The sequence below is a fragment of the Bubalus bubalis genome, chromosome X (assembly GCF_019923935.1).
Source record: "Bubalus bubalis isolate 160015118507 breed Murrah chromosome X, NDDB_SH_1, whole genome shotgun sequence".
Taxonomy (NCBI): Eukaryota; Metazoa; Chordata; class Mammalia; order Artiodactyla; family Bovidae; genus Bubalus; species Bubalus bubalis.
Window position 1 is genome coordinate 68,150,953 of NC_059181.1, and position 21,025 is coordinate 68,171,977.

The 21,025-nt window shown below is 37.3% G+C and overlaps 1 protein-coding gene across 7 annotated transcripts in view; it reads right to left on the reverse strand.

Annotated features, from left to right (window-relative positions):
* The window catches only part of ATRX (ATRX chromatin remodeler), a 287,562-nt gene extending 269,444 nt beyond the window's left edge, over nucleotides 1-18,118 (reverse strand). For 4 of the 7 annotated variants that reach the window (XM_044936882.1, XM_044936879.1, XM_044936880.1 and 1 more), the window contains exons 1-2: nucleotides 17,868-18,118; nucleotides 10,662-10,751 (exon numbers count right to left, since the gene is read on the reverse strand). In XM_044936882.1, coding sequence (XP_044792817.1) covers nucleotides 10,662-10,719 — 58 coding nt within the window. In that variant the 5' untranslated portion in view covers nucleotides 10,720-10,751; nucleotides 17,868-18,118. Of the gene's footprint in view, nucleotides 1-10,661; nucleotides 10,752-17,867 lie in introns of those variants that run through there. The other 3 variants (XM_044936881.1, XM_025277089.2, XM_044936883.1) reach the window with 3 other exon arrangements.
* Nucleotides 18,119-21,025: the final 2,907 nt, after the last annotated feature.

A 21,025-nucleotide genomic window follows, 5' to 3' on the forward strand; every position in this document is an offset into this window, starting at 1 on the left:
CATATCCTCTCCAATCACACAATTTCTTTCTGCTCTCAAGGCTCAAGTAAGGGTCCTTTTACCAAGTCCCTAGACTTCTTACTACCTAGAACATCTTCCTTCCTAAATAACATCACTATCTAGCCTTAAGACCCAACTCCATGGCAATTTTTACTGTTTGTCAACATTCCTTGGTTCATATACATATTTAACCATATCACAGAGTATTTCAGCCATTTACTCCTCCTCTTAGCTCAGCATTAATTATCTGTGAATCCCTATCATCTAGAATAGTAGTTCTCAAGTGGGAGGACTGTGTCACCCCCATACCACCACCTCCCACAGGAACTATCTGAAAACATCTTTAAACATTTTTGCTTGTCACAACTGGTGGAGGGTGGGGAAGGGGGTGTTGTTACTGGTATCTATTGATAGAGGACAGAGAGTCAATGCACACACAGGACAGCCTCCCACAACAAATAATTACCTAGACCAAAATGTTTATAATGCCAAGTTTGAGAAATGTTGATCTAAAACAATGCTTGGCTCACAGTAGGCCTCTAAAGTGTTTATCAAAATAGAATTAAACACCAATCAAAGCATTTAGAAATACAAGAAAAAGATACATAACATGGAACAGTACAATAATAACCAAGATAGTACGAACAATGTGGGCACTCATGCCCTAGCAGATATCAAGACTTCATAAAAAGCTACACTTATTAAGAAAATGTGGCAGAAGGGATAAATTAGAAGTCTGGGATTAATATATACACACTACTATAGTACAGGGAACTACAGTCAATATTTTGCAATAACCCATATGGGAAAAGAATCTGAAAATAAATATAGATAGATAACTGAATCATTTTGTTATACACCTGAAACCAATACAACACTGTAAATCAACTATCCATCTGTCCTTGCTCATGCTCAGTCATATTCAACTCTTTTTAGATCCTATAGGTTGCAGCCCACCAGGCTCCTCTGTCCATGGGATTTCCCAGGCAAGAATACAGAGTGGGTTGCCATTCGGATCTCTCAGAGATATTTCTGACTGAAAGATCAAATTCACATCTTCTGTGTCTCCTGCAATGCAGGCAGATTCTTTACCCACTGAGCAACTGGAGAAGCCCAACACTTCAATTAAAAAAAATTAATTTTAAAGAAAATGTGCCATTGCATAGGGATTAAAACAAACAGACCAAGAACAACATTATACACAGTGGTGGAGTGAGTAACTCCAAAATTCTGTCCCTCCACTATGGCAGCAATTATGCTGGTAAAAACTGTCATCAGAATCAACTTTTTTGGAACTCTAGAATCTTGTAATCAAAACATTACAACCACCAGGGGAGCACTTAATAGAAAAAGCTGCTGAACTTCGAAATGAGAGCACTGTGGTATTTTATTTTATGCACCTACCATGCCTCACTCCTCAGCTATGTGGTGGCCATGAAGACAGTGGCCTACAATTCTAGCACAACCTGCAGATGTCAAAAGGAATAATACGGACCTTATTCTTAAAGAATGGTAGTTGTGTGTTCTCACCTGTTTGGTAGTTACCTGGCATACTGCATCACAGGTTTCCATTTCTTTCACCCACCTCAGGAGGAAGAACAAGTTCCTGAAATGAGCAACCTTTATACAAAGCATTTAAAGGAAAATATACTATCCACAGTCACCTGGGGCAAGGAATAACAAGCGGGCCAGGCACTAGACAGACATAAAAGGATAAGAAGGAAAAAGCTGGATGGAGAAAGACATACATAGAAGGAACAGGGACTCTGAAAAGCTCCTACATAGACCAGAGAATTTGGAAGGCCACACACACCCAGGGCTGGACACATGCTCAGAAAAGACAGAAGGCCATAAATGTTCATCTATGGCTGACCTTTAGCCTCCACACAATCAGGCAGGGAGAGCTAGGCAAGAGTTTTAAATGAAATGGCCAAGCGTTGAGAAGTGCCCCAATGCCAAGTCAATCTCCAAAGACTGAGAGAGTAGTTTTGTCTGGATTTGGGGTTTTGTTTGTAGTTTGTCTGTATTTTTTGCTTTGATCCATTTATGGAAAGTTCAGTCAAACCACTAACTGACGAATAATCTACCAGAACAAACACTTCAGTGTCCACACGAGACAAAGAATAGTCATAATAAAAATAGGTTATAAAATTCCCTAAGCAAAAACTACAATCCATAACAAACAGCAAGAACAAATCCTGTGGAGAAGAAAGAATGTTTTCCAAAGTTACCACGTTACAATATTCAAAATGTCCATTTTCAACAAAAAGTTACAAGCATGCAAAGAAATAAAGTATGGCCCATTCACAGAGGAAAAAGAAGACAGTAACAGAATTGCTCCTAAGGAAGCCCAGATGCTGGAATTAGTAGGCAAAGATGTTAAAACAACTGTCCTAAATATACTCACAGAGTTAAAGAAAACCATGAACAAAAAAAAATAATAAAGGAGGGACTTCCTTAGCAGCCCAATGGTTAAGACTCCATACTCCCAATGCAGGGGTGCAGGTTCAAACTCTGTTCAAGGAACTAAGATCCCCACACCTCGCAGCATGGAAAAAACAGAAGAAGAAAAGAAAAATTAAAGGAAAACAAGTCTTACCAGGGAAAGAATATTGAGAAAAATAACTACAAAGCACAACCAAATAAAATTTTACAAAATAAAAGTACAATAGTGAAAAACTCACTATAGAGATTGAACAGATGATCTGAATAGAGAGAAGAAAAATTCAGTAAACTTAAATAAAGCCCCATGGAGATTACCTAGTATGAGACGCTGAAACAAAATAGGATTAAAAAAAATAAAAAGAGCATGAGAGACCTGTAAGACACCATCAGGCCTACCAACACATTCATAATGAGAGTCACAGATGGAGAGAATAGAGAAAAAGGAACGGAATGAATGTTTAAAGAAATAACTGCCAAAAACTTACCAAATTTCAAGAAATACATGAATCCAAAAAGCTCAATTAACTCCAAGTAGGACAGACAGAGATCCACACTGAGACAAAACATAACTAAACTGTCAAAAGCCAAAGAAAAGCTTGAAATCAACAAGAGAATGAAAAGTACACAGGATTTTCATTAACAAAATAGTTAAATACCACAGAAACCACAGAACAGTGAGATAACATATTTCACATGCTGTGGAAAAAAATGTCAACCAAGAATTCTATATCTAGTAAAGGTATCTTTGAAAAATGCAAAAGAAATGTGCCAAAAAAACAAAAGCTGAGTGAATTCACTGCTGGCATATCTGCTAAACAGAGTCCATTAGGCTGAAATAAAAGAACATCACAGTGTAACTCAGAGCTACACTACAAAATAAACAATGGTAAAAGTTACTACATGGTTAAATGCCAAAGATAGCATTCAGCAAATGGAGGGAGTGGGGCAATTAGTCAATCTCCCTACTTGAATTGACAATCAAAAACATTCCAAAGGACTTCCTTGGTGCTACAGGGGATAAGAATTTGGCTGTCAGTGCAGGGAACACAAGTTTGATCCCTAATCCAGGAAAACTTCACATGTCATGGAACAACTAGGCCAGTGTGCCACAACTACTGAGCCCACGTGCCTAGACCTGTGCTCTGCAACAAGAGACGCCACTGCAACAATAAGCCCACGCACCACAACTAGAGAGTAGCTCCCACTAGCCACAATCAGAGGAATCATGTGTGTGGCAACAAAGACCCAGCACAACCAAAAATATATAAACAAAGTTTTAAAAATAAAAGAAGAAAGCAGAGAGATAAAACGTCATGACTTTAGATTTGGCAACGATTTCTTGGATGGTACCAAAAACACACAACAAAAGCAAAAATAGATAACTTGGACTTTATTAAAAGTCAGAACTTTTGTGTATCAAAGAACACTACCAAGAGAGTGAATAGGCAATCCATAAAATGGGGGAAAGCATTCACAAATTATATATCTAATAAGGAGTTATTGGAAGAGACTCACTGGAAAAGACCCTGATATGCTGGGAAAGATTGAGGGCAGGAGAAGAGGGCCACACATGATAAGATGGTTGAATGGCATCATCAACTCAAAGGACATGAGTTTGAGCAAACTCCAGGAGATAGTGAAGTACAGGGAAGCCTAGCATGCTGCAGTCCATAGGGTTGCAAAGAGTTGGACATGACTGAGTGACTGAACAACAAGGGGTAACTATCAAGAATTATCATTAGAAAAGACCCCGATGCTAGGAAAGATTGAAGGCAGGAAGAGAAGGGGATGACAGAGAACACAATGGTTGGATGGTATCACCAATTCAATGGACATGAGTTTGAGCAAGCTCCAGGAGATGGTGAAGGACAGGGAAGCCTGGGGTGCTGCAGTCCATGGGGTCACAAAGAGTTGGACACGACTGAGTGACTGAACAACTAAAGAAAAACCATAAAATGTGCAGAAGACATCAATAGACATTTGTCCAAAGAAGACAAACAAAGCGCCAATAAGCACATGTTAAAAGATGATCTGTATTAGGGAAATACAAAGCAAAACCACAATGAGAAAACACTTCACATCCATTAGGATGACTGCTATCAAAAAAAATTTTTAATAAAATCCATTTTTGGAAAGAATCTAGAGAAATTAGAACCCTTATACGTTGCAGGTAGGAGTGTAAAATAGTGCAGCCACAGAGAAAAACAGTTTGGTAGTTCCCCAAGAGATTAAAGATAGAAATCCGCTTCAAGGTATATGCCTGAAAGAACTAAAAACAGGGATTCAAACACACATTTGCACACCAAAGTTTACATTAGCATTAAGCACAATGGCCAAAAGATAAGAAACATCCCAAATGCCTATCAACATATAAACAGATAAACTAAATGTGGTACATACATATAATGAATGGAATATTATTCGGCCTTAAAATGAAATGAAATTCTGATACATGCTGCAAAATGGATAAACCTTAGGGACACTATGCTAAGTGAAATAAGCCAAACAAAAAAGGAAAAATATTGTACAATTCCACTTATTCAGAGGTATCAAGAAGAGTCAAATTCACACAGAAAGTAGAACAGTAGTACCAGGGTTTAAGGGAGAGGGGACTGGGGAATTATTTAATACATATGGAGTTTTAGTTTGGGGTGATGAAAAGATCTGGAGATAGTGGTGATGTTTGTACAACAATGTGATTTATGTAAGGCCACTAAATTGTACACTTAAAAATGGTTAAAATAGTATAGTTTGTCAATTTTATCACAGTTAAATAAAGCCAAAATCTTGAGGTTTTCTTGCAGGTCCTACAAGATCTTAGCCCCTGTTTTTTGCTATGACCTTCCCTCCTACTAAGATAGAGTCTTGTAAAAAATTTTAATGTTCCACCTTAGGGCATTTGCCCTGATCAATAACACTGAATACTTAAAATGGAAATGGCATCTTATTTAATGTTGACTGATTCAATTTCTTCTACTTTTAACATCCATTTTTCAGAAGGTAATCATCAAGATTCAGAGAGACTAAGTTTCCAAAGTAAGCATGGAATTGAGTTAAGATTTTAACAAAGTATATCTTACCATTAAGCAATGCTGACTTTTATGCTATGACAGAGCTGTATTCCCCATAGTGCACAGATATTTGCAAATGTGTAGAAGAATCCACAAAACTGTTAATAAATAGTACATAGTAAACTTTATTCACTATTAATAGAAATTATTTCTCATATTCATCTCCTGTCCCTAATCACATTTTACACAGTTTATAATCTAATACTGAAAATGTCTTGGTTGGATCTATTTTTTTAATATTGAGTAGTTTGTTATTCAGTCACTAAGTCATGTCTGACTCTTTGCAACCCCATGAACTGTGGCATAACCAGGCCTCCCAGTCCTTCATCATCTCCCAGAGTTTGTTCAAATTCATGTCCATTGAGTCAGTGATGCCATCCAACCATCTCGTCCTCTGTCATCCACTTCTCCTCCTGAGCTCAAACTTTCCCAGCATCAGGGTCTCTTCCAATGAGTTGGTTCTCCACATCAAATAGCCAAAGTATTGGAGCTTCAGCTTCCACATCAGTTCTTCCAATGAATATTCAGGGTTGGTTTCCTTTAGGATTGACGGTTTGATCTCCTTGCAGTCAAAGGGATTCTCAAGAGTCTTCTCCAACACTACAGTTCAAAAGCATCAATTCTTCAGCACTCAGACTTCTTCATGGTTCAACTCTAATATCCATACGTGACTACTGGAAAAACCATAGCTTTGACTATATGGACCTTTGTCAGCAAAATGATATCTCTGCTTTTTAATATACTGTCTAGGCTTGTCATAGCTTTTCTTCCAAGGAGCAAGCGTCTTTTAATTTCACGGCTGTAGTCGCCATTCACAGTGATTATGTAGCCCAAGAAAATAAAGTCTGTCACTGTTTCCATTGTTTCACCATCTATTTGCCATGAAGTGATGGAAGTGGATGCCATGATCTTCATTTTTTGAATGCTGAGTTTCAAGCCAGCTTTTTCACTCTCACCTTTTACCTTCATCAAGAAGTCCTATAGCTCTTCTTCACTTTCTGCCATAAGGGTGGTATCACCTGCAAATCTGAGGTTGTTGATATTTCTCCTGGCAATCTTGATTCCAGCTTGTGCTTCATCCAGCCTGGCATTTTGCATGATGTACTCTGCATATAAGTTAAATAAGCAGGGTGACAATATACAGTCTTGATGTACTCCTTGCCCAATTTTGAACCAGTCAGTTGTTCCATGTCCAGTTCTAACTGTCTTCTTGACCTGCTTGGTCTTTTTAAACAAGACCAAAATCTTTTCAAACAGATTCCAAACAAACTTGCTTAAATAAAAAAAAAAATAAACTCAACCACAGTGAGATAGCACTTTAATATATATCACCCATTATAGCGGCCATAATTTTTTAAATAAAACAGAAAATAACACGTGCGGAAATGTTAAGATGTGCCACTGTAGAAAATAGTTTAGCTTTCCTCAGTAAGTTAAACAGAGAGTAACCATATGGCTCAGCAAATTCTACTCCTTGGTATATACCCAAGAGATATGAACACACATGTCCAAATAAAAACATATACCGAAATATTCACAGTAGCACTATTTACAACATCCAAAAGGTAAAAACAATCTAAATGCCTATCAACTGATGAACAGGTAAACAAATGTAGGATATCCTAATAAAATATTATTCAGGCATAAAAAAGGAATTAAGTACTGATACATGATTCAATATGGATAAATCTTCATATTGTACCGTTTCTTCTATATGAAAACTTCAGAATACCCAAATCCATTGAGCTAGAAAGAAAGTACATTAGTGTTTGCAAGGGGAATGGAGAAGTAGTATTAGCAGATATATGGTTTCTTTGGGGGGGTAAAAGAAATGTTTGGGAAGTAGATAATGATGGTTGCACAACACTGTACTTAATGTCACTAAATTATACACTCTTGAGTGGTTAAAATGCTAAAATATTTAAGAAAGAATGGAGGACTGAACAAATTATGATCTATTGTTTTAAATACAAAGATATAAATGCTCTAATGCAGATAAAAGTTACAAATGTGAGTAATAAAGCAGCAACATTTGAACAAGACCTACATTTTACCTTAATATGTATAAATGGTGATCTCTAAGAAACATTCAAAAATTTTTAATTGCAATAACTACGTTCATGTGGGCCAAACCAGTAATTCCCAGTAGGAACTTCAAGAAATGCTTCATTCTGTTTGGCATAGTGATTAAATACAGTCCATTTCATCAATATACCATACCCAATCCCCACTCAAAGGCTGAGTCTTCAAAAGGAGATAGAAGGCAAAAAATGCAGTAAGAGCAAGAAAGCAAAGCAAAAAGTTTTATTCTGTTGTGAGAGGTTACAAGAAAAGGGTCTTTAGGAGAGAACTGGCATTCTTTCTCTCTGCAAAAGGAAAAGTTACAATTTTTAAAAGTTTAGATTTTACAGGCAGAACATCAGAAGATCAGACCTGATTCCAGAATTCATTCTTCAAGTCATGTAGCCCTAGCTCCCATCCAGAATAATCAGGTGAATATTTAGAATTCAGATGTGAGAGACAAATCACAGAAAACAGTATTAAGTGGATGGCAATACTTAACAAATAAAAGTTATTTAAATCTTTTAATATTATATTTGGAATGGGGAAGGAGAGGGGAAAAAGTATACCTAAAAGTCATTATTATCTGCCTTGAAATCCCATCTTTGCCCAAGTTCATTCTACCTCAATTCAAGTACTAAACTACTATACTATCATACCTAAAATGTCTCAGTTGATACTTAGCTTGTACTATTATTTTAGGGGGTAAGAGGTGGGAGCTAGAGGTATATGACTATATTCTCCTAAATTTACAGTCATTCCTCAGTAACTATGGGGACTGGTTCCAGGACTCCCCCATACCAAAATCTGAGGATGCTCAAGACCCTTATATAAAATGGCAAAGTATTTGCATATAACATATGATCTTCTTCACCTATACTTTAAATCTTATCTAGATTACTTATAATACCTAATATAATATAATTGGTATCTAAGTAATTGCCTATGTGTTTCAAATTCAAGTTTTGTTCTTTGGTACTCTGGAATTTTTTCCCCAAATATTTTCAATCGAGTTTGTTTAAATCTGCTGATGCAGAATCCACAGATTTGGCATAGTTGAGCACGGATTCAAGTATCTGTCACCCCCATGCTCAAAACATTCAGAGGCTTCCCATGTTTATAAATAAGGATAAGGTACAAACCCCTAAGCAAGAATTTGAAGCTTTCTGCAAAATAATTCACACATGACTTTCCAATCTTATCTAACCACAACTCTTACCTCAAAGAAGGTTCTCTTTCCCCTCTTCACCCACTGAACATTCTTTTACTTCTCTTTAACAGCAACACATTCTCCTTATAATTTCTTCTTTAAAACCCAAGAGTACTCCCTACTGGAGTGTAAACTCCTCAAAGGAGGAAACTGGTCTGAGTTCATCTCTTTTTTTCCATATGAGAAAAAAACAAATTGCCTTGAACAGAGGAATACTAAATGTTTATATAAATGATGATAATGCTTGCTCAGGGATTCCTTAAAAGAAAAGAAGAGTGATTTGTTGAGTATTTTTTAAAAGCTCTGAAGTCATTTAGTACCATCAAATATTTTTCTTCTATCTCTAAACTGAAATATTCAATAAGCTCTCTTGGATGCTCTACATTCAGCCTTCGGAAGAAGTGTATTATTTCATATACTTAACAGGTCCAGTCACTTTAATATGAAACATTCATTCTTAATTCTTTATTTTTAGTAGATACTCAAAAAGCACAGTGAAAATTCATAAATAGGGTGTTTTGATTTGAATGCTGGGGGTACCTGAGGAAAGTTAGAAATGGGAAAGGCAAGAAAAATAACAGGTGGGCAAATTCTCTAACTCTATAGAAATTAACCAAACCTAGCTTTAAAATCTCTAAATTGGGCTGATAATATTAGTATTAAAAGTAAAAACATTTTAAAATACAGTAAAAGCAAAGATATACCCCCTGATAAAATGTGCCAAGAAAAGCATATCACTTCATACTATTTCTAGCAAAATACATAGCCACAAGGAAACATCAGACAAACCCAAATTAACTGGCCAGTGTTCTTCAAAAATGGGATAGAAAGGGATAAAAAAATAAAGTGAACTGCTCCAGATTAAAAAAGATTAAAGAAACATGAAAACAAAATACAATGCCTGTTCCAGAACTGGATCCTGGACCAGAGAAAAGAAATCGTTGTCTTTCACTATGACGGACATTAAGAATCAACTGGCAAAATATGAATTCACTATGAAGGACATTAAGAATCAACTGGCAAAATGTCAGTAAGGTCTGTAGATTAGAAATAGTATTGTATCAGGATTAATTTCTAATTTTGCGAATTATAATGAGATTATATAGGAAAATATTCCTATTTGGGGGAAACTTTTAATTTTGAAATATAGTAAAAAGGCGATGATTATTCTTTATCTGCTTGAAGGTAGGATCAAATTCATCACCCAAGGTTATAGTTATAAAAAATATTTCAAAAAATCATTCAATAAAACAGTACATGAGATGAATAATATATTGACTAGAAAGTTATTTTAAGTATCTTTGATCCATGGATAGACATTTTTAAAATATCATTTATAAAAACACTAAAACATCTTTTTTGAGGGGGGGAACTACAAGCCAAAATGCAAATTAGTACAGATTTTTTTTAAGTATAATGTAAGCTCCATGGGGTGCCTTAACTTGTCTTGTACACCTAAGCAGTACTTAGAACAGTTCTTGGCACATGGTAATAGTAATTAGTAACAACTAATATTTGAGTAATTATTATGTCACAGTAACCTAAGTGTTTTGGGTCCATTAACTCACTTAAACTTCACACAGTCCAAGAAATATTTGGGGAATGAATCAATACTTTTTGCAGGATGACAAGTAGTCAATTCTGCAATGATATGAGCTCCTAAAAATCACCAGGTAATGCAAAATTATACAGTGAACACCATAGGACTCTGGGGGGAAATGGGGTTAGAAGCACAACACTCCAAAAACTTCATCAGTGACATATTTTTTTAAAAAGACAAAAACCTAATAGAAATGGTAGCACAATTTTACACAGTTTACACACATTAAGTGATTAAGAAATACACAAGTACAACAATAAATATGGCACTTTACCTTGAAAAAGACCTGAAGTTTGCTTGTGGAAGTGGGCATCAGAAGGGTTGCAGCTCATGAATTATTGTGAAGTGATGGAAGGAGGGTTATCTGAAATCGGATGGAAAATTGTAACAATAGATGTGGATGGGTGTGGCTCATAACACAAGGGGTGAACTGAGGTAGCTGATAGAGGTCTGAGGCATGTGCCTGTATATGCATGTATTTTAATGCAGCTCAGTTCAGCTGGGTCCAGCTTCCTGCATTCACCTAGGGCAAACTTTCTATAAAGGGCCAGAGAGTAAATATTTTAGGCTTTGTGGGCCATTGGGTCTCTGTTGCAACTATCCAATTCTGAGACTCTGCTATAAAAACAGCCACAGGGCAATGTAAACAAATGAGTTTGGTGTGTTCCAACAAAACTTTATTTACAAAAACAGGTCACTGTGGTGGCCATAGTTTGCTGAACCTTGACCTTGTAAACAAAATCCTGAATAAGCAAATACAAATTTTGTCTTATGCTCAAATTGTTACCCAATATATCAATCTTGTTGGAACAAATGCACTTTTTTTTTCAAAACAAGCATTATAGCAGAGCTAAATTTGGAATGTTATCAAATAAACCAAAAAATAATTGATATATTCAAATAAGCAAAATAAATTCAATATTACTAAAAAAAAAAAAAAAAAAAAAAAAACTATTTTTGATTTTGGATTTTAGAAATCAAATGTTACCCAAAAGTCAACTGACAAATGACCAAAATAAAGACAACTAATGATACATTTTGAATGCTTGTCATTCAAAATCTGTCATTAAATTCTACACAATCTTTAAGAAAAATGGGTTATGCTTTTAACAGCTCTGCTGAACTAAAATTATCAGGCTCAGTCACAAGCTTTTACAAGATCATCGAGCCATAAAAGTTAACATACAAACTTCATTATAAGTTCTAAAGATCTGATATACAGTATACAGTATGGTGACTCTAGATAGCAACACTGTATTATATCCTTGAAAGTTGCCAAAGAGTAGATCTTAAATGTTCTCTCCACAACAATAATTTAAAAAAAGGTAATTATTGTAGCAGTCACTTCAAAGTATATATGCATAACATATCATCACACTGTATACCTTAAATTTACGCAATGCTGTATGTCAATTATATCTCAATAAAGCTGGAAAAAAAAATACTAGTTGCCAATGGTTATACAATTATTTGCCCAGGAATTGAGTTAAAGATTCTAAGTTGACCTCCTTTCAGTTAGAAAACTCTAATATACATAACATTTCTTTGCTCAAGCTGCTATACCTCACATCTGAAATCCTTCTCCAGTCTTCTTTGTCAAAAGTATATGTATCCTCCAAGGGCACAATTAAATACTATCTCTAAGCCTTTCCTGGACCCCATTAGAAATGACTTCCTACTTTAAACTCCCACAGCAACTTAGTTTTTACCCAACGCAGCATTTAGCCCTTTACATCCTGCTTCAAATTTATTTGTGAACATATCTTATTTCCTCTGCTATGTAGAAAATAAGACTAATCTTTAGCCATACTAATCCCCCTGTTGGACTGCCCTTTTTCATAGTCAATGCTTAACTGCTAACTTATCTTCAAGACCCAATACAGATATCATCTCTGCAAAATTTTGCTAGACATCCCCCAAATTAGGCTTTTCTTCATTCTGATCCCTAGCACAACCAATAGACCTCCATTTTAGTACTGCTCTGTAAATGTTTATTTACTATTTCCCTCCTAAATGCTTTAAGGGGGCAGGAATTTTGTCTTTTAGCCTTTGCATATGCTAGAACAGCGCCTAGCACCTAGTTGATACTCATGTACTTGATCAATGAATAAAGCATCCCCCCAAAAAATGGAGCATAGGGTATATACACATGAATACCACTGCCATACAATGATTTCTTAAACAAATATTATATGTAACACTTAACAAGAAAACTGGACTATTGATATCAAGAATGGCTACTTGAAGCCAAAACTCAGAAACAGAATCTGAAAACAGTGGCTAGAGAGCAAAATTCACAATTTTGCAGAGCAAAAAGCACAATTTACTAGAATACAGGTCTTTTCAGAAGTATCATCTCCAATCAAAAAAGGGCAGAAAAATACTAGATATAGTAATCTTTCAAAATAAAAACATAATCTGAGCCACAATAATTAGCAGTTTTTCCTTTCCAATAAAACATTTGTGTACATCATAATATGACATTATATTAGCAACAAAACACCTGCATCCTAACCATGCATCTTAAAACCATAAGTTTTAAGGCAAACAAATTCAAAAAAGATATTTTCCTTCGTCACTTCTCCCTACCCCCAAAAAAGGCAAAGTCAAAAAATGATAGACACTAACATAAATAGGACTTTTAATAACTTATGGACCATCTAGTACAAATTCATTCTGCAAATGACAAAGCAGAGGCCTAGAAAGGATACATGATTTGTTTACAATCAGCTAAGCAATAGAGCTGCAACTAGAAAACCTAGGTTTGGCTCAGAGTTAAGCATTCATTCCTCCACAACCAGCAGTTCTAGTCTCAGGAACTCTTTATACTCCTAAAACACTTAAAAATTAACAAAGATCCCCAAAGAGCTTTTAGTCTATTGTTTTGTAAGAACTGCTGTTATGACCATGTGCAGAGAGATCCTACTTAGACACTCCTTTTACTGCCCTGTTATATTCAGCATTCCTAAAGGAAGATCTATATTTCATTTCCCATAGCTTAACCCATCTGAACAGCTTCTGCCAAGAGAACATTCAAGGTCTGGAGAAAATAGACTTCGTGCAAATCCAAGAACTGCCTGTATTCTGTCACCCAATTTGTAAGCTTATTCAGATTTCAAAAGTGAAATAGGCACATAAATACAATTTCTTACCAAAAAATGTATTTCACATACCTAAATCTATCTACAAATACCTTTAAGTATTACACTTACCTTATCTCTAGAAATTAAATATAAAACTGAAAGCTTATGATCAACTATGCCAAGAGTTGCCAATAATGGGAAGTGGTCTGATCACAATTAAAATAAAAAATGTCTTTCTTTTCACCCCCAGCAATAACATAACCAAAGAGCTGACATTTACAATACTTTTCATTAGCACAGGGAACACTACTCAATGCTCTATGGTGACCTAGATAGGAAAGAAATCTTAAAAAGAGTGGATATATGTATAACTGATTCACTTAGAAACTAACACAACATTGTAAAGCAACTATACGTCATAAAAAATTAATTTAAAAAATTGTTTAAACCCTTTATAAAATCTGCATGTACTCCCCTGCCACAGGCCTGGCTTAATGCTTTCCACACAGTGGGAATGCACATATTTCACAGATAACATTTTTCAAAAATTAGGCTAGTATGCAACTGATTGTAGACTAACACAATAACAGAGACTTTCTAAGTCATTTTCTCAACATCTCTCAATTTAGACAACGCCTACTTTTTAAAATTTAAGACCAATGACTAGTTATACTGCTTTCAGCTTTTCAAGTAAGAAATTGCCATACGGTTCAGAATGACAAGTCCATCAAATCTCTAAGATCTTTACATGAGAATAAATTAAAGTTTATCTGTCAATCAGAGGCTGATCTTTCAGGCCAAAAAAATGAAGAAACAATCTCACTGAAAACAAAAACAACAAAAAATTCTTTAAAAACAGTAACAAAAACTTTAAAAACTGAGCCACTGATTTTTCAGTGTATATTTGTCCTTCGGTATCCACAAAGGGTATCTTGGTTCCAAGATCCACCATAGATACCAAAATCTAAAGATGCTCAAGTCCCATAGTCAGCCCTCCATATTCTCAGTTCTGCATCCTGGGATTCAACCAACCACAGACTGAAATCCCCAGTACTGAATGGAGGAACACAGGGCCAACATAAAATTTAGCCAAATCACCCATTCATGTTCCTCCCTTTTGCCTTTTGGCTATTTTTTCACCACAGAATCCCAGAAATGTTCCTATTTATAAAATGTAAGTAAAAATCAGAAACTAATATTTGCTCCTATTTTTAAGTGCCAGACAGAGGATCTGATAAAGAAAAAATCCGGAACAATTCCCTAAAATAACATTAATGACAATGTATAGAATTGTTCATATTATTTATGCCTCACATAGAAGAAAATCAAGAATGATTTAAGATATAAAATAGATAAACTAATAAGAACCTGCTGTTAAGGAACAGGGAACTCTACTCAATTCTCTGTAATGGCTGATATGGGAAAATAATCTTTAAAAAAGAGTGACTATATGTATAAATGATTCACTTTCCTGTACACCTGAAACTAATACAACATTGTTAATCAACTATAATAAAAGATTTTTTTTTTAAAAAGAGTAGTATTGTGGATTTAACTCACTCAAGCATTACCTGTCAGATTATCCTTCACCTATGATTATGACTTGAGATGAATAACACTTCATACTGAGACAGTTCTGACACCCACTTGGATCTCTTTCATAGTAAATAATCAGAGAGCATCACACTTTTTAAAATTAATTCTTTATATCTATTATATGTATTCTTTGCAAAGGGGTTTTCACATAGCTTAAGATTCTCCTGAAATTAAATGTTTCAGTTATCTTACTATCTCATATGAACATAAAAGGCAAAATATTATAAACACCTACAAATTCAAAGACCTACAACAGATGACAATAGCAGCTAACATGAACTTCTTCCATTGTAATACTTGAACTAAATTAAAATGGTCATAATCACGTTTTTTTCTGGTAGCTCAAGGAGGTATTAATGTCTTGTGGTTAAGAACATAAGCTCTGGAGTCAAGACTCGGTTCAATTCCAGCTCCATCAATTACAATTTATATAACTGATCAATTTCTTTGCTCTCTCTATGCCTCACTTTTCTCGTCTGTAAAATGGGGAACACCAAGTACTTATTCCATAGAGCTGTTTTGAAAATTAATTAAAATTACAAAGGTAAAGGTCAACAATAAGCACTCAATTTTAGTTATGATTATTATTCTTACACCAATATATACAAAAATTCAAGGCCCATAAGAAAAACTGACCCTCGCATAAACTAGTTCTATTCAGAATGTTTATACATAACTAATTTGTTCACCCTAAAAGAAAGGGAGAAAATCCAAGTTCAATCTACAGTTTTAAATGCAGACTTTCCGAGATTTAGTAAAACCTAAAGATCATATTTAACTGTAAGGTACACCCTTCATGTATAGCAACATGGGCACCTGATAATAACTAGCCAACAAGTTGTACTGGGTACCTCTAATGTGCCCAATATCAATTAAATAAAGGCTTACTGCACTCAAAACAATGAACACAAAGTCAGAAAACAAAGCCACAATCTTTACACAACTAGGGATCTATAATCTGAGAACTAAAGTCCATTTTTTCCCCTCAAAGGAAGGGAAACATCTTCCATCTACTGCTTGTTAATGCAGAAAATAGACATATAAGTATCATAGGTTCATTCCCAAATTCTATACACTAGCTAAAATGCTCTTAAAAACATACATGCATGTGTGTGTGCTAAGTGGCTTTAGTCGTGTCCGACTCTTGCGACCCTTTGGACTGTAGCCCACCAGGCTCCTCTGTCCATGGGATTCTCCAGGCAAGAATACTGGAGTGGGTTGCCATGCCCTCCTCCAGGGGCTCTTCCTCATCCAGGGATTGAACCAGCGTCTCTTATGTCTCCTGCATTACCAGACAGGTTCTTTACAACTAGAGCCACCTGGGAAGCCCAAAAACATACATAAAAAGATAAAGTGAAGTCGCTCAGTCGTGTCCGACTCTTTGCGACCCCATGGACTATAGCCTACCAGGCTCCTCCGTCCATGGGATTTCCAGGCAAGAGTACTGGAGTGGGTTGCCATTTCCTTCTCCGGAGGATCTTCCCGACCCAGGGATCAAACCCAGGTCTCCTGCATTGTAGGCAGATGCTTTACCGTCTGAGCCACCAAGGAAATAAATACATACATACCTGTATACTATTAAGATGGTGGATACACACACACATATATATACACATACATAAATATATACGATCCTAATAGTTACTCAAAATCACATTTTGCCAACTACATATGAACTTCTGATCTATGCTCCCTGTAATTTTACTTTGCCATTAGGAGTCAAGAATACAACAGTAAAAAAAATTACTGTATTCACAAGGGATGAAAAGTCAAATATCAACCTGCCTGAAATGCAACCCATTCACCTGTGTAAAAGTGGTATACATTCCATATTAACAATCCATATTTTTAGACACTATCAAGAGCCAAATTAGAAGCACAAGAGAAAAGCAGCCTCAACCTTATAATAAACATGCTTGATTACTAAGAGGTGGCCTGCCACTCACCGCTTCCTTGGAATAGATTTTATTTCCCATCAAACCAAGTTAACGTGTTCCCCATCCCTCTTGGAATAAATAAACAAACAAACATAAGGCCTAATTATTTTTGCTCAAAATTTTCCCATAAAATGGAGAAACATCTGATGACTGCCTTACCACCCATTAAAGCTGGACCACACAAAAAGTAGTACACTGGGGTCCTCTGGAAGCAAAACCCTGCGTTAGTACCCCTTTATCTCCGAGATAAATCCAGGGCTACGCTTCAGGATCTGGAGTAGAGAAGAAACACTGGCAAGACCCACCCATTCACCCCACAAAATGGGCTTGTCCCCAGGGTTTGCAGAAAAAAATAAAATTCCGCCAGGCTGGGGTATTCCCGTCTCCAGCAGTACAAACGCCACTGAGTCTTCCCAGGATCTCACATCCTCCCCACCGCCCCTCCCCCTCCTCCCACCTCTAGCCCCTCTTCTGCCTACCCCCTACCCTCTCTTCCCCACGCGGTTTCTAGGCCCAAAGATTAGGAAGAAATATCAGGATACCAAAAACCGCCTCCCACTTGGGGGTTTCAGTTCCACAGGCAGCGAAGAATAAACAGAGGAATTCAACTAAGCTCCGCGGGTTTGGAGAGGCTTGAGAAGGCGCCCGACAAACCAGGCCGCGCCCCCCGTCAACCCCTACCCCCTCCCCAACCCCAGACTGGAGCCTACTTCCGAAGCCTCCTCACCTAAAGAGAAAACGATGCCTCTTTCCGCTCAGCAAAACACAGGCCTAACCCATCAAGCCAAATTTTTCCCAAACACCAGGTTCAGAAAACGCGTAGGCCGAGACAGCTGGGACCCGTGAGACGGAGTTGTGTTTTACCTCATGGGCTCAGCAGTCATGTTTTCGCTTCTACGCCCTGTAGGATTCAGCGACCGTAGGGCGCGACTCTGCCCTCCCCGGCACGCAATTAGGGTAGAATGCACCGGACCCTTAGTCGTCACTAGATCTGGCGCTGGATCCTCCCCACAGCTCAAAGGCCGGCACCGCTGCCACAGCCGCAGGAGCCGCGGAAACAAAGCGACGCCGCCGCCGCCGCCATTTTGTTGGGCCGAGGCTCAGGCCCAGAATTGGCGCGTCCTCCCTCTTCCTCTTTGAGTCGACCATTGGCTGCCTTATCTGCAGTGCAGATTCTTATTGGCTACACAAATTCACCTTCTTTGGGGGCCTGTTGCTAAGGGGGTCTACGTCATTTGATCCCCTCCGCCTTTTCATAGGGGGTCTAATTCAGTCCCATTGACTTGAAAGTGCTAGTGACGTATTTTGACTTTATTGTGAAAATGCTTTTTAATCTATCCTCTTTTCCCTGACATATTGACAAAACAATAACAACAACATACGTTTATTGAGCGTTTAATATATACCCACACTATGTGTGTTAGTCCCTGGGTCATGTGGGATTCTGCGAGCCCGTGCACTGGAGCCCGCCTGTCACCTCTGTCGATGGAATTCTCTAGGCAAGAATACTAGAGTAGGTTGCCTTATCCTTCTCCGGGGGATCCTCCTGACGCAGGGATAGAACCTGGGTCTCCAGCATTGCAGTCAGATTAGGTATTGTCTGAGCACCCAGCACTATCAGTTCAGTTCAGTGGTTCAGTTTTGTCCGACTCTGTGACCCCATGGACTGCAGTACACCAGGATTCCCTGTCCATCACCAACTCGAGTTTACTCAAACTCATGTCCATCAAATCTGTGATGCCATCCAACCATCTCATTCTCCGTTTTCCCTTTCTCCTCCTGCTTTCAATCTTTCCCAGCATCAGGGTCTTTTCCAATGGTCAGTTCTTCGCATCAGATGGCCAAAGTATTGGAGCTTCAGCTTTAGCACCAGTCCTTCCAATGAATATTCAGGACTGTTTTCCTTTAGGATTGACTGGTTGAATCTCCTTGCAGTCCAAAGGACTTTCAAGAGGCTTCTCCAACACCACAATTCAAAAGCATCAATTCTTCAGCGCTCAGCTTTTTTTATAGTCCAACTCTCACATCCATACATGACTACTGGAAGAACCATGGCTGGGAATAGATGGACCTTTGTCGTCAAAGTAATGTCTCTGCTTTTTAATATGCTGTCTAGGTTTGTCATAACTTTTTTTCCAAGGAGCAAGCATCTCTTAATTTCATGGCTGCAGTCACCATCTGCAGTGATTTTGGGGCCCAAGAAAATGTTTAGATTGTTTTCCCATCTATTTGCCATGAAGCGATGGGACCAGATGCCATAATCTTCTTTTTAGGAATGTTGAGTTTTAAGCCAACTTTTTCACTCTCCTGTATCACTTTCATGATGAGGCTCCTAGTTCCTCTTCTCTTTCTCCCATAAAGGTGGTGTCATCTGCATATCTGAGGTTATTGATATTTCTGCCTGCAATCTTGATTCCAGCTTGTGGCTCATCCAGTCTGGCATTTTGCATGATGTTCTCTGCATGTAAGTTAAATAAGCAAGATGACAACATACAGTCTTTGCATAGGCCTTTCCCAATTTGAAACCAGCCCGTTGTTCCATTTTTGATTCTAACTGTAGCTTCTTGACCTGCATACAGATTTCTCAGGAGGTAAGAAAGGTGATCTGGTATTCCCATCTCTTTAAGAATTTTCCACAGTTTGTTGTGATCCACACAGTCAAAGGCTTTAGCATCAGTGAAGCAGAAGAAATGTTTTTCTGGAATTCTATTGCTTTTTCTATGATCCAAAGGATGTTGGCAATTTGATCTCTGGTTTCTGTGCCTTTTCTAAATCCAGCTTGACCATCTGGAAGTTTTCGGTTCACAAACTGTTGAAGCCTGGCTTGGGGAATTTTGAGCATTACTTTGCTAGCATGTGAGATGCGTGCGACTGTGTGGTAGTTTGAACGTTCTTTGACATTGCCTTTGTATGGAATTGGAATGAAAACTGACCTTTTCCAGTCCTATGGACTGATGTCCTTTAGAATGGACTGGTTGGATCTCCTTGCAGTCCAAGGGACTCTCAAGAGTCTTCTCCAACACCACAGTTCAAAAGCATCAATTCTTCAGTGCTCAGCTTTCTTTATAGTCCAACTCTCACATCCATACATGACTACTGGAAAAACCATAGCCTTGACTAGATGGACCTTTGTTGGCAAAGTAATGTCTCTGCTTTTTAATATGCTGTCTAGGTTGGTCATAACTTTTCTTCCAAGGAGTAAGCATCTTTTAATTTCATTGCTGCAATCGCCATCTGCAGTGATTTTGGAGCCCAGAAAAATAAAGTCAGCCACTGTTTCCACTCTTTCCCCATCTATGGTATTGGTATAAATATATAGAAAATGGAACAGAAAAGAAGGCCCAGAAATAAACCCTTGCATGTATGGCCAAATGATTTTCAACTAAGGTGCCAAGACTAAGAAAGACACAACTAAGAAAGGACAGTCTCTTCAATAAATGGTGTTGGGAAAATAAGATATCCAGTAGCAAAAAGTGAGGTAGTACCCTTATCTTAAAACGTATACAAAGATTACTTCAAAATGGCTTAAAGACTTAAACTTGTAAAATTCTTAAAAGAAAACATAGTGGGGAAGCTTCAGGTCATTAGATTCAGCAACTGATTTCTTAAATGTGACAGCAAAACACAAGCAATACAAGTAAAATAGATAAATAGGACTATATCAGATTTTAAAATTTATGCACATCAAAGGAAACTACCAACAGTGTGAAATGACAACCTACAGAATGGAAGAAAATATTTGCAAATCCTATATGCAATAAGGGTTTAATATTCAGAATATGTAAGGAACTTTTACAACTAAACAATAACAACAAATAAAAAATTTAAAAAGTTCAAAGGATGGAGGAGGAAAAAGCAACCCACTCCAGTATTCTTGCCTGGAAAATTCCATGGACAGAGAAGCCTGGCAGGCTACAGTCCATGGGGTCGCAAAGAATCAGACACAGTGGAGTGACTGAGCACACAGGCACACATAACGGTTTTATTCCTGAAAGTGTGGAGATCATATAGCAAAGAGTTGT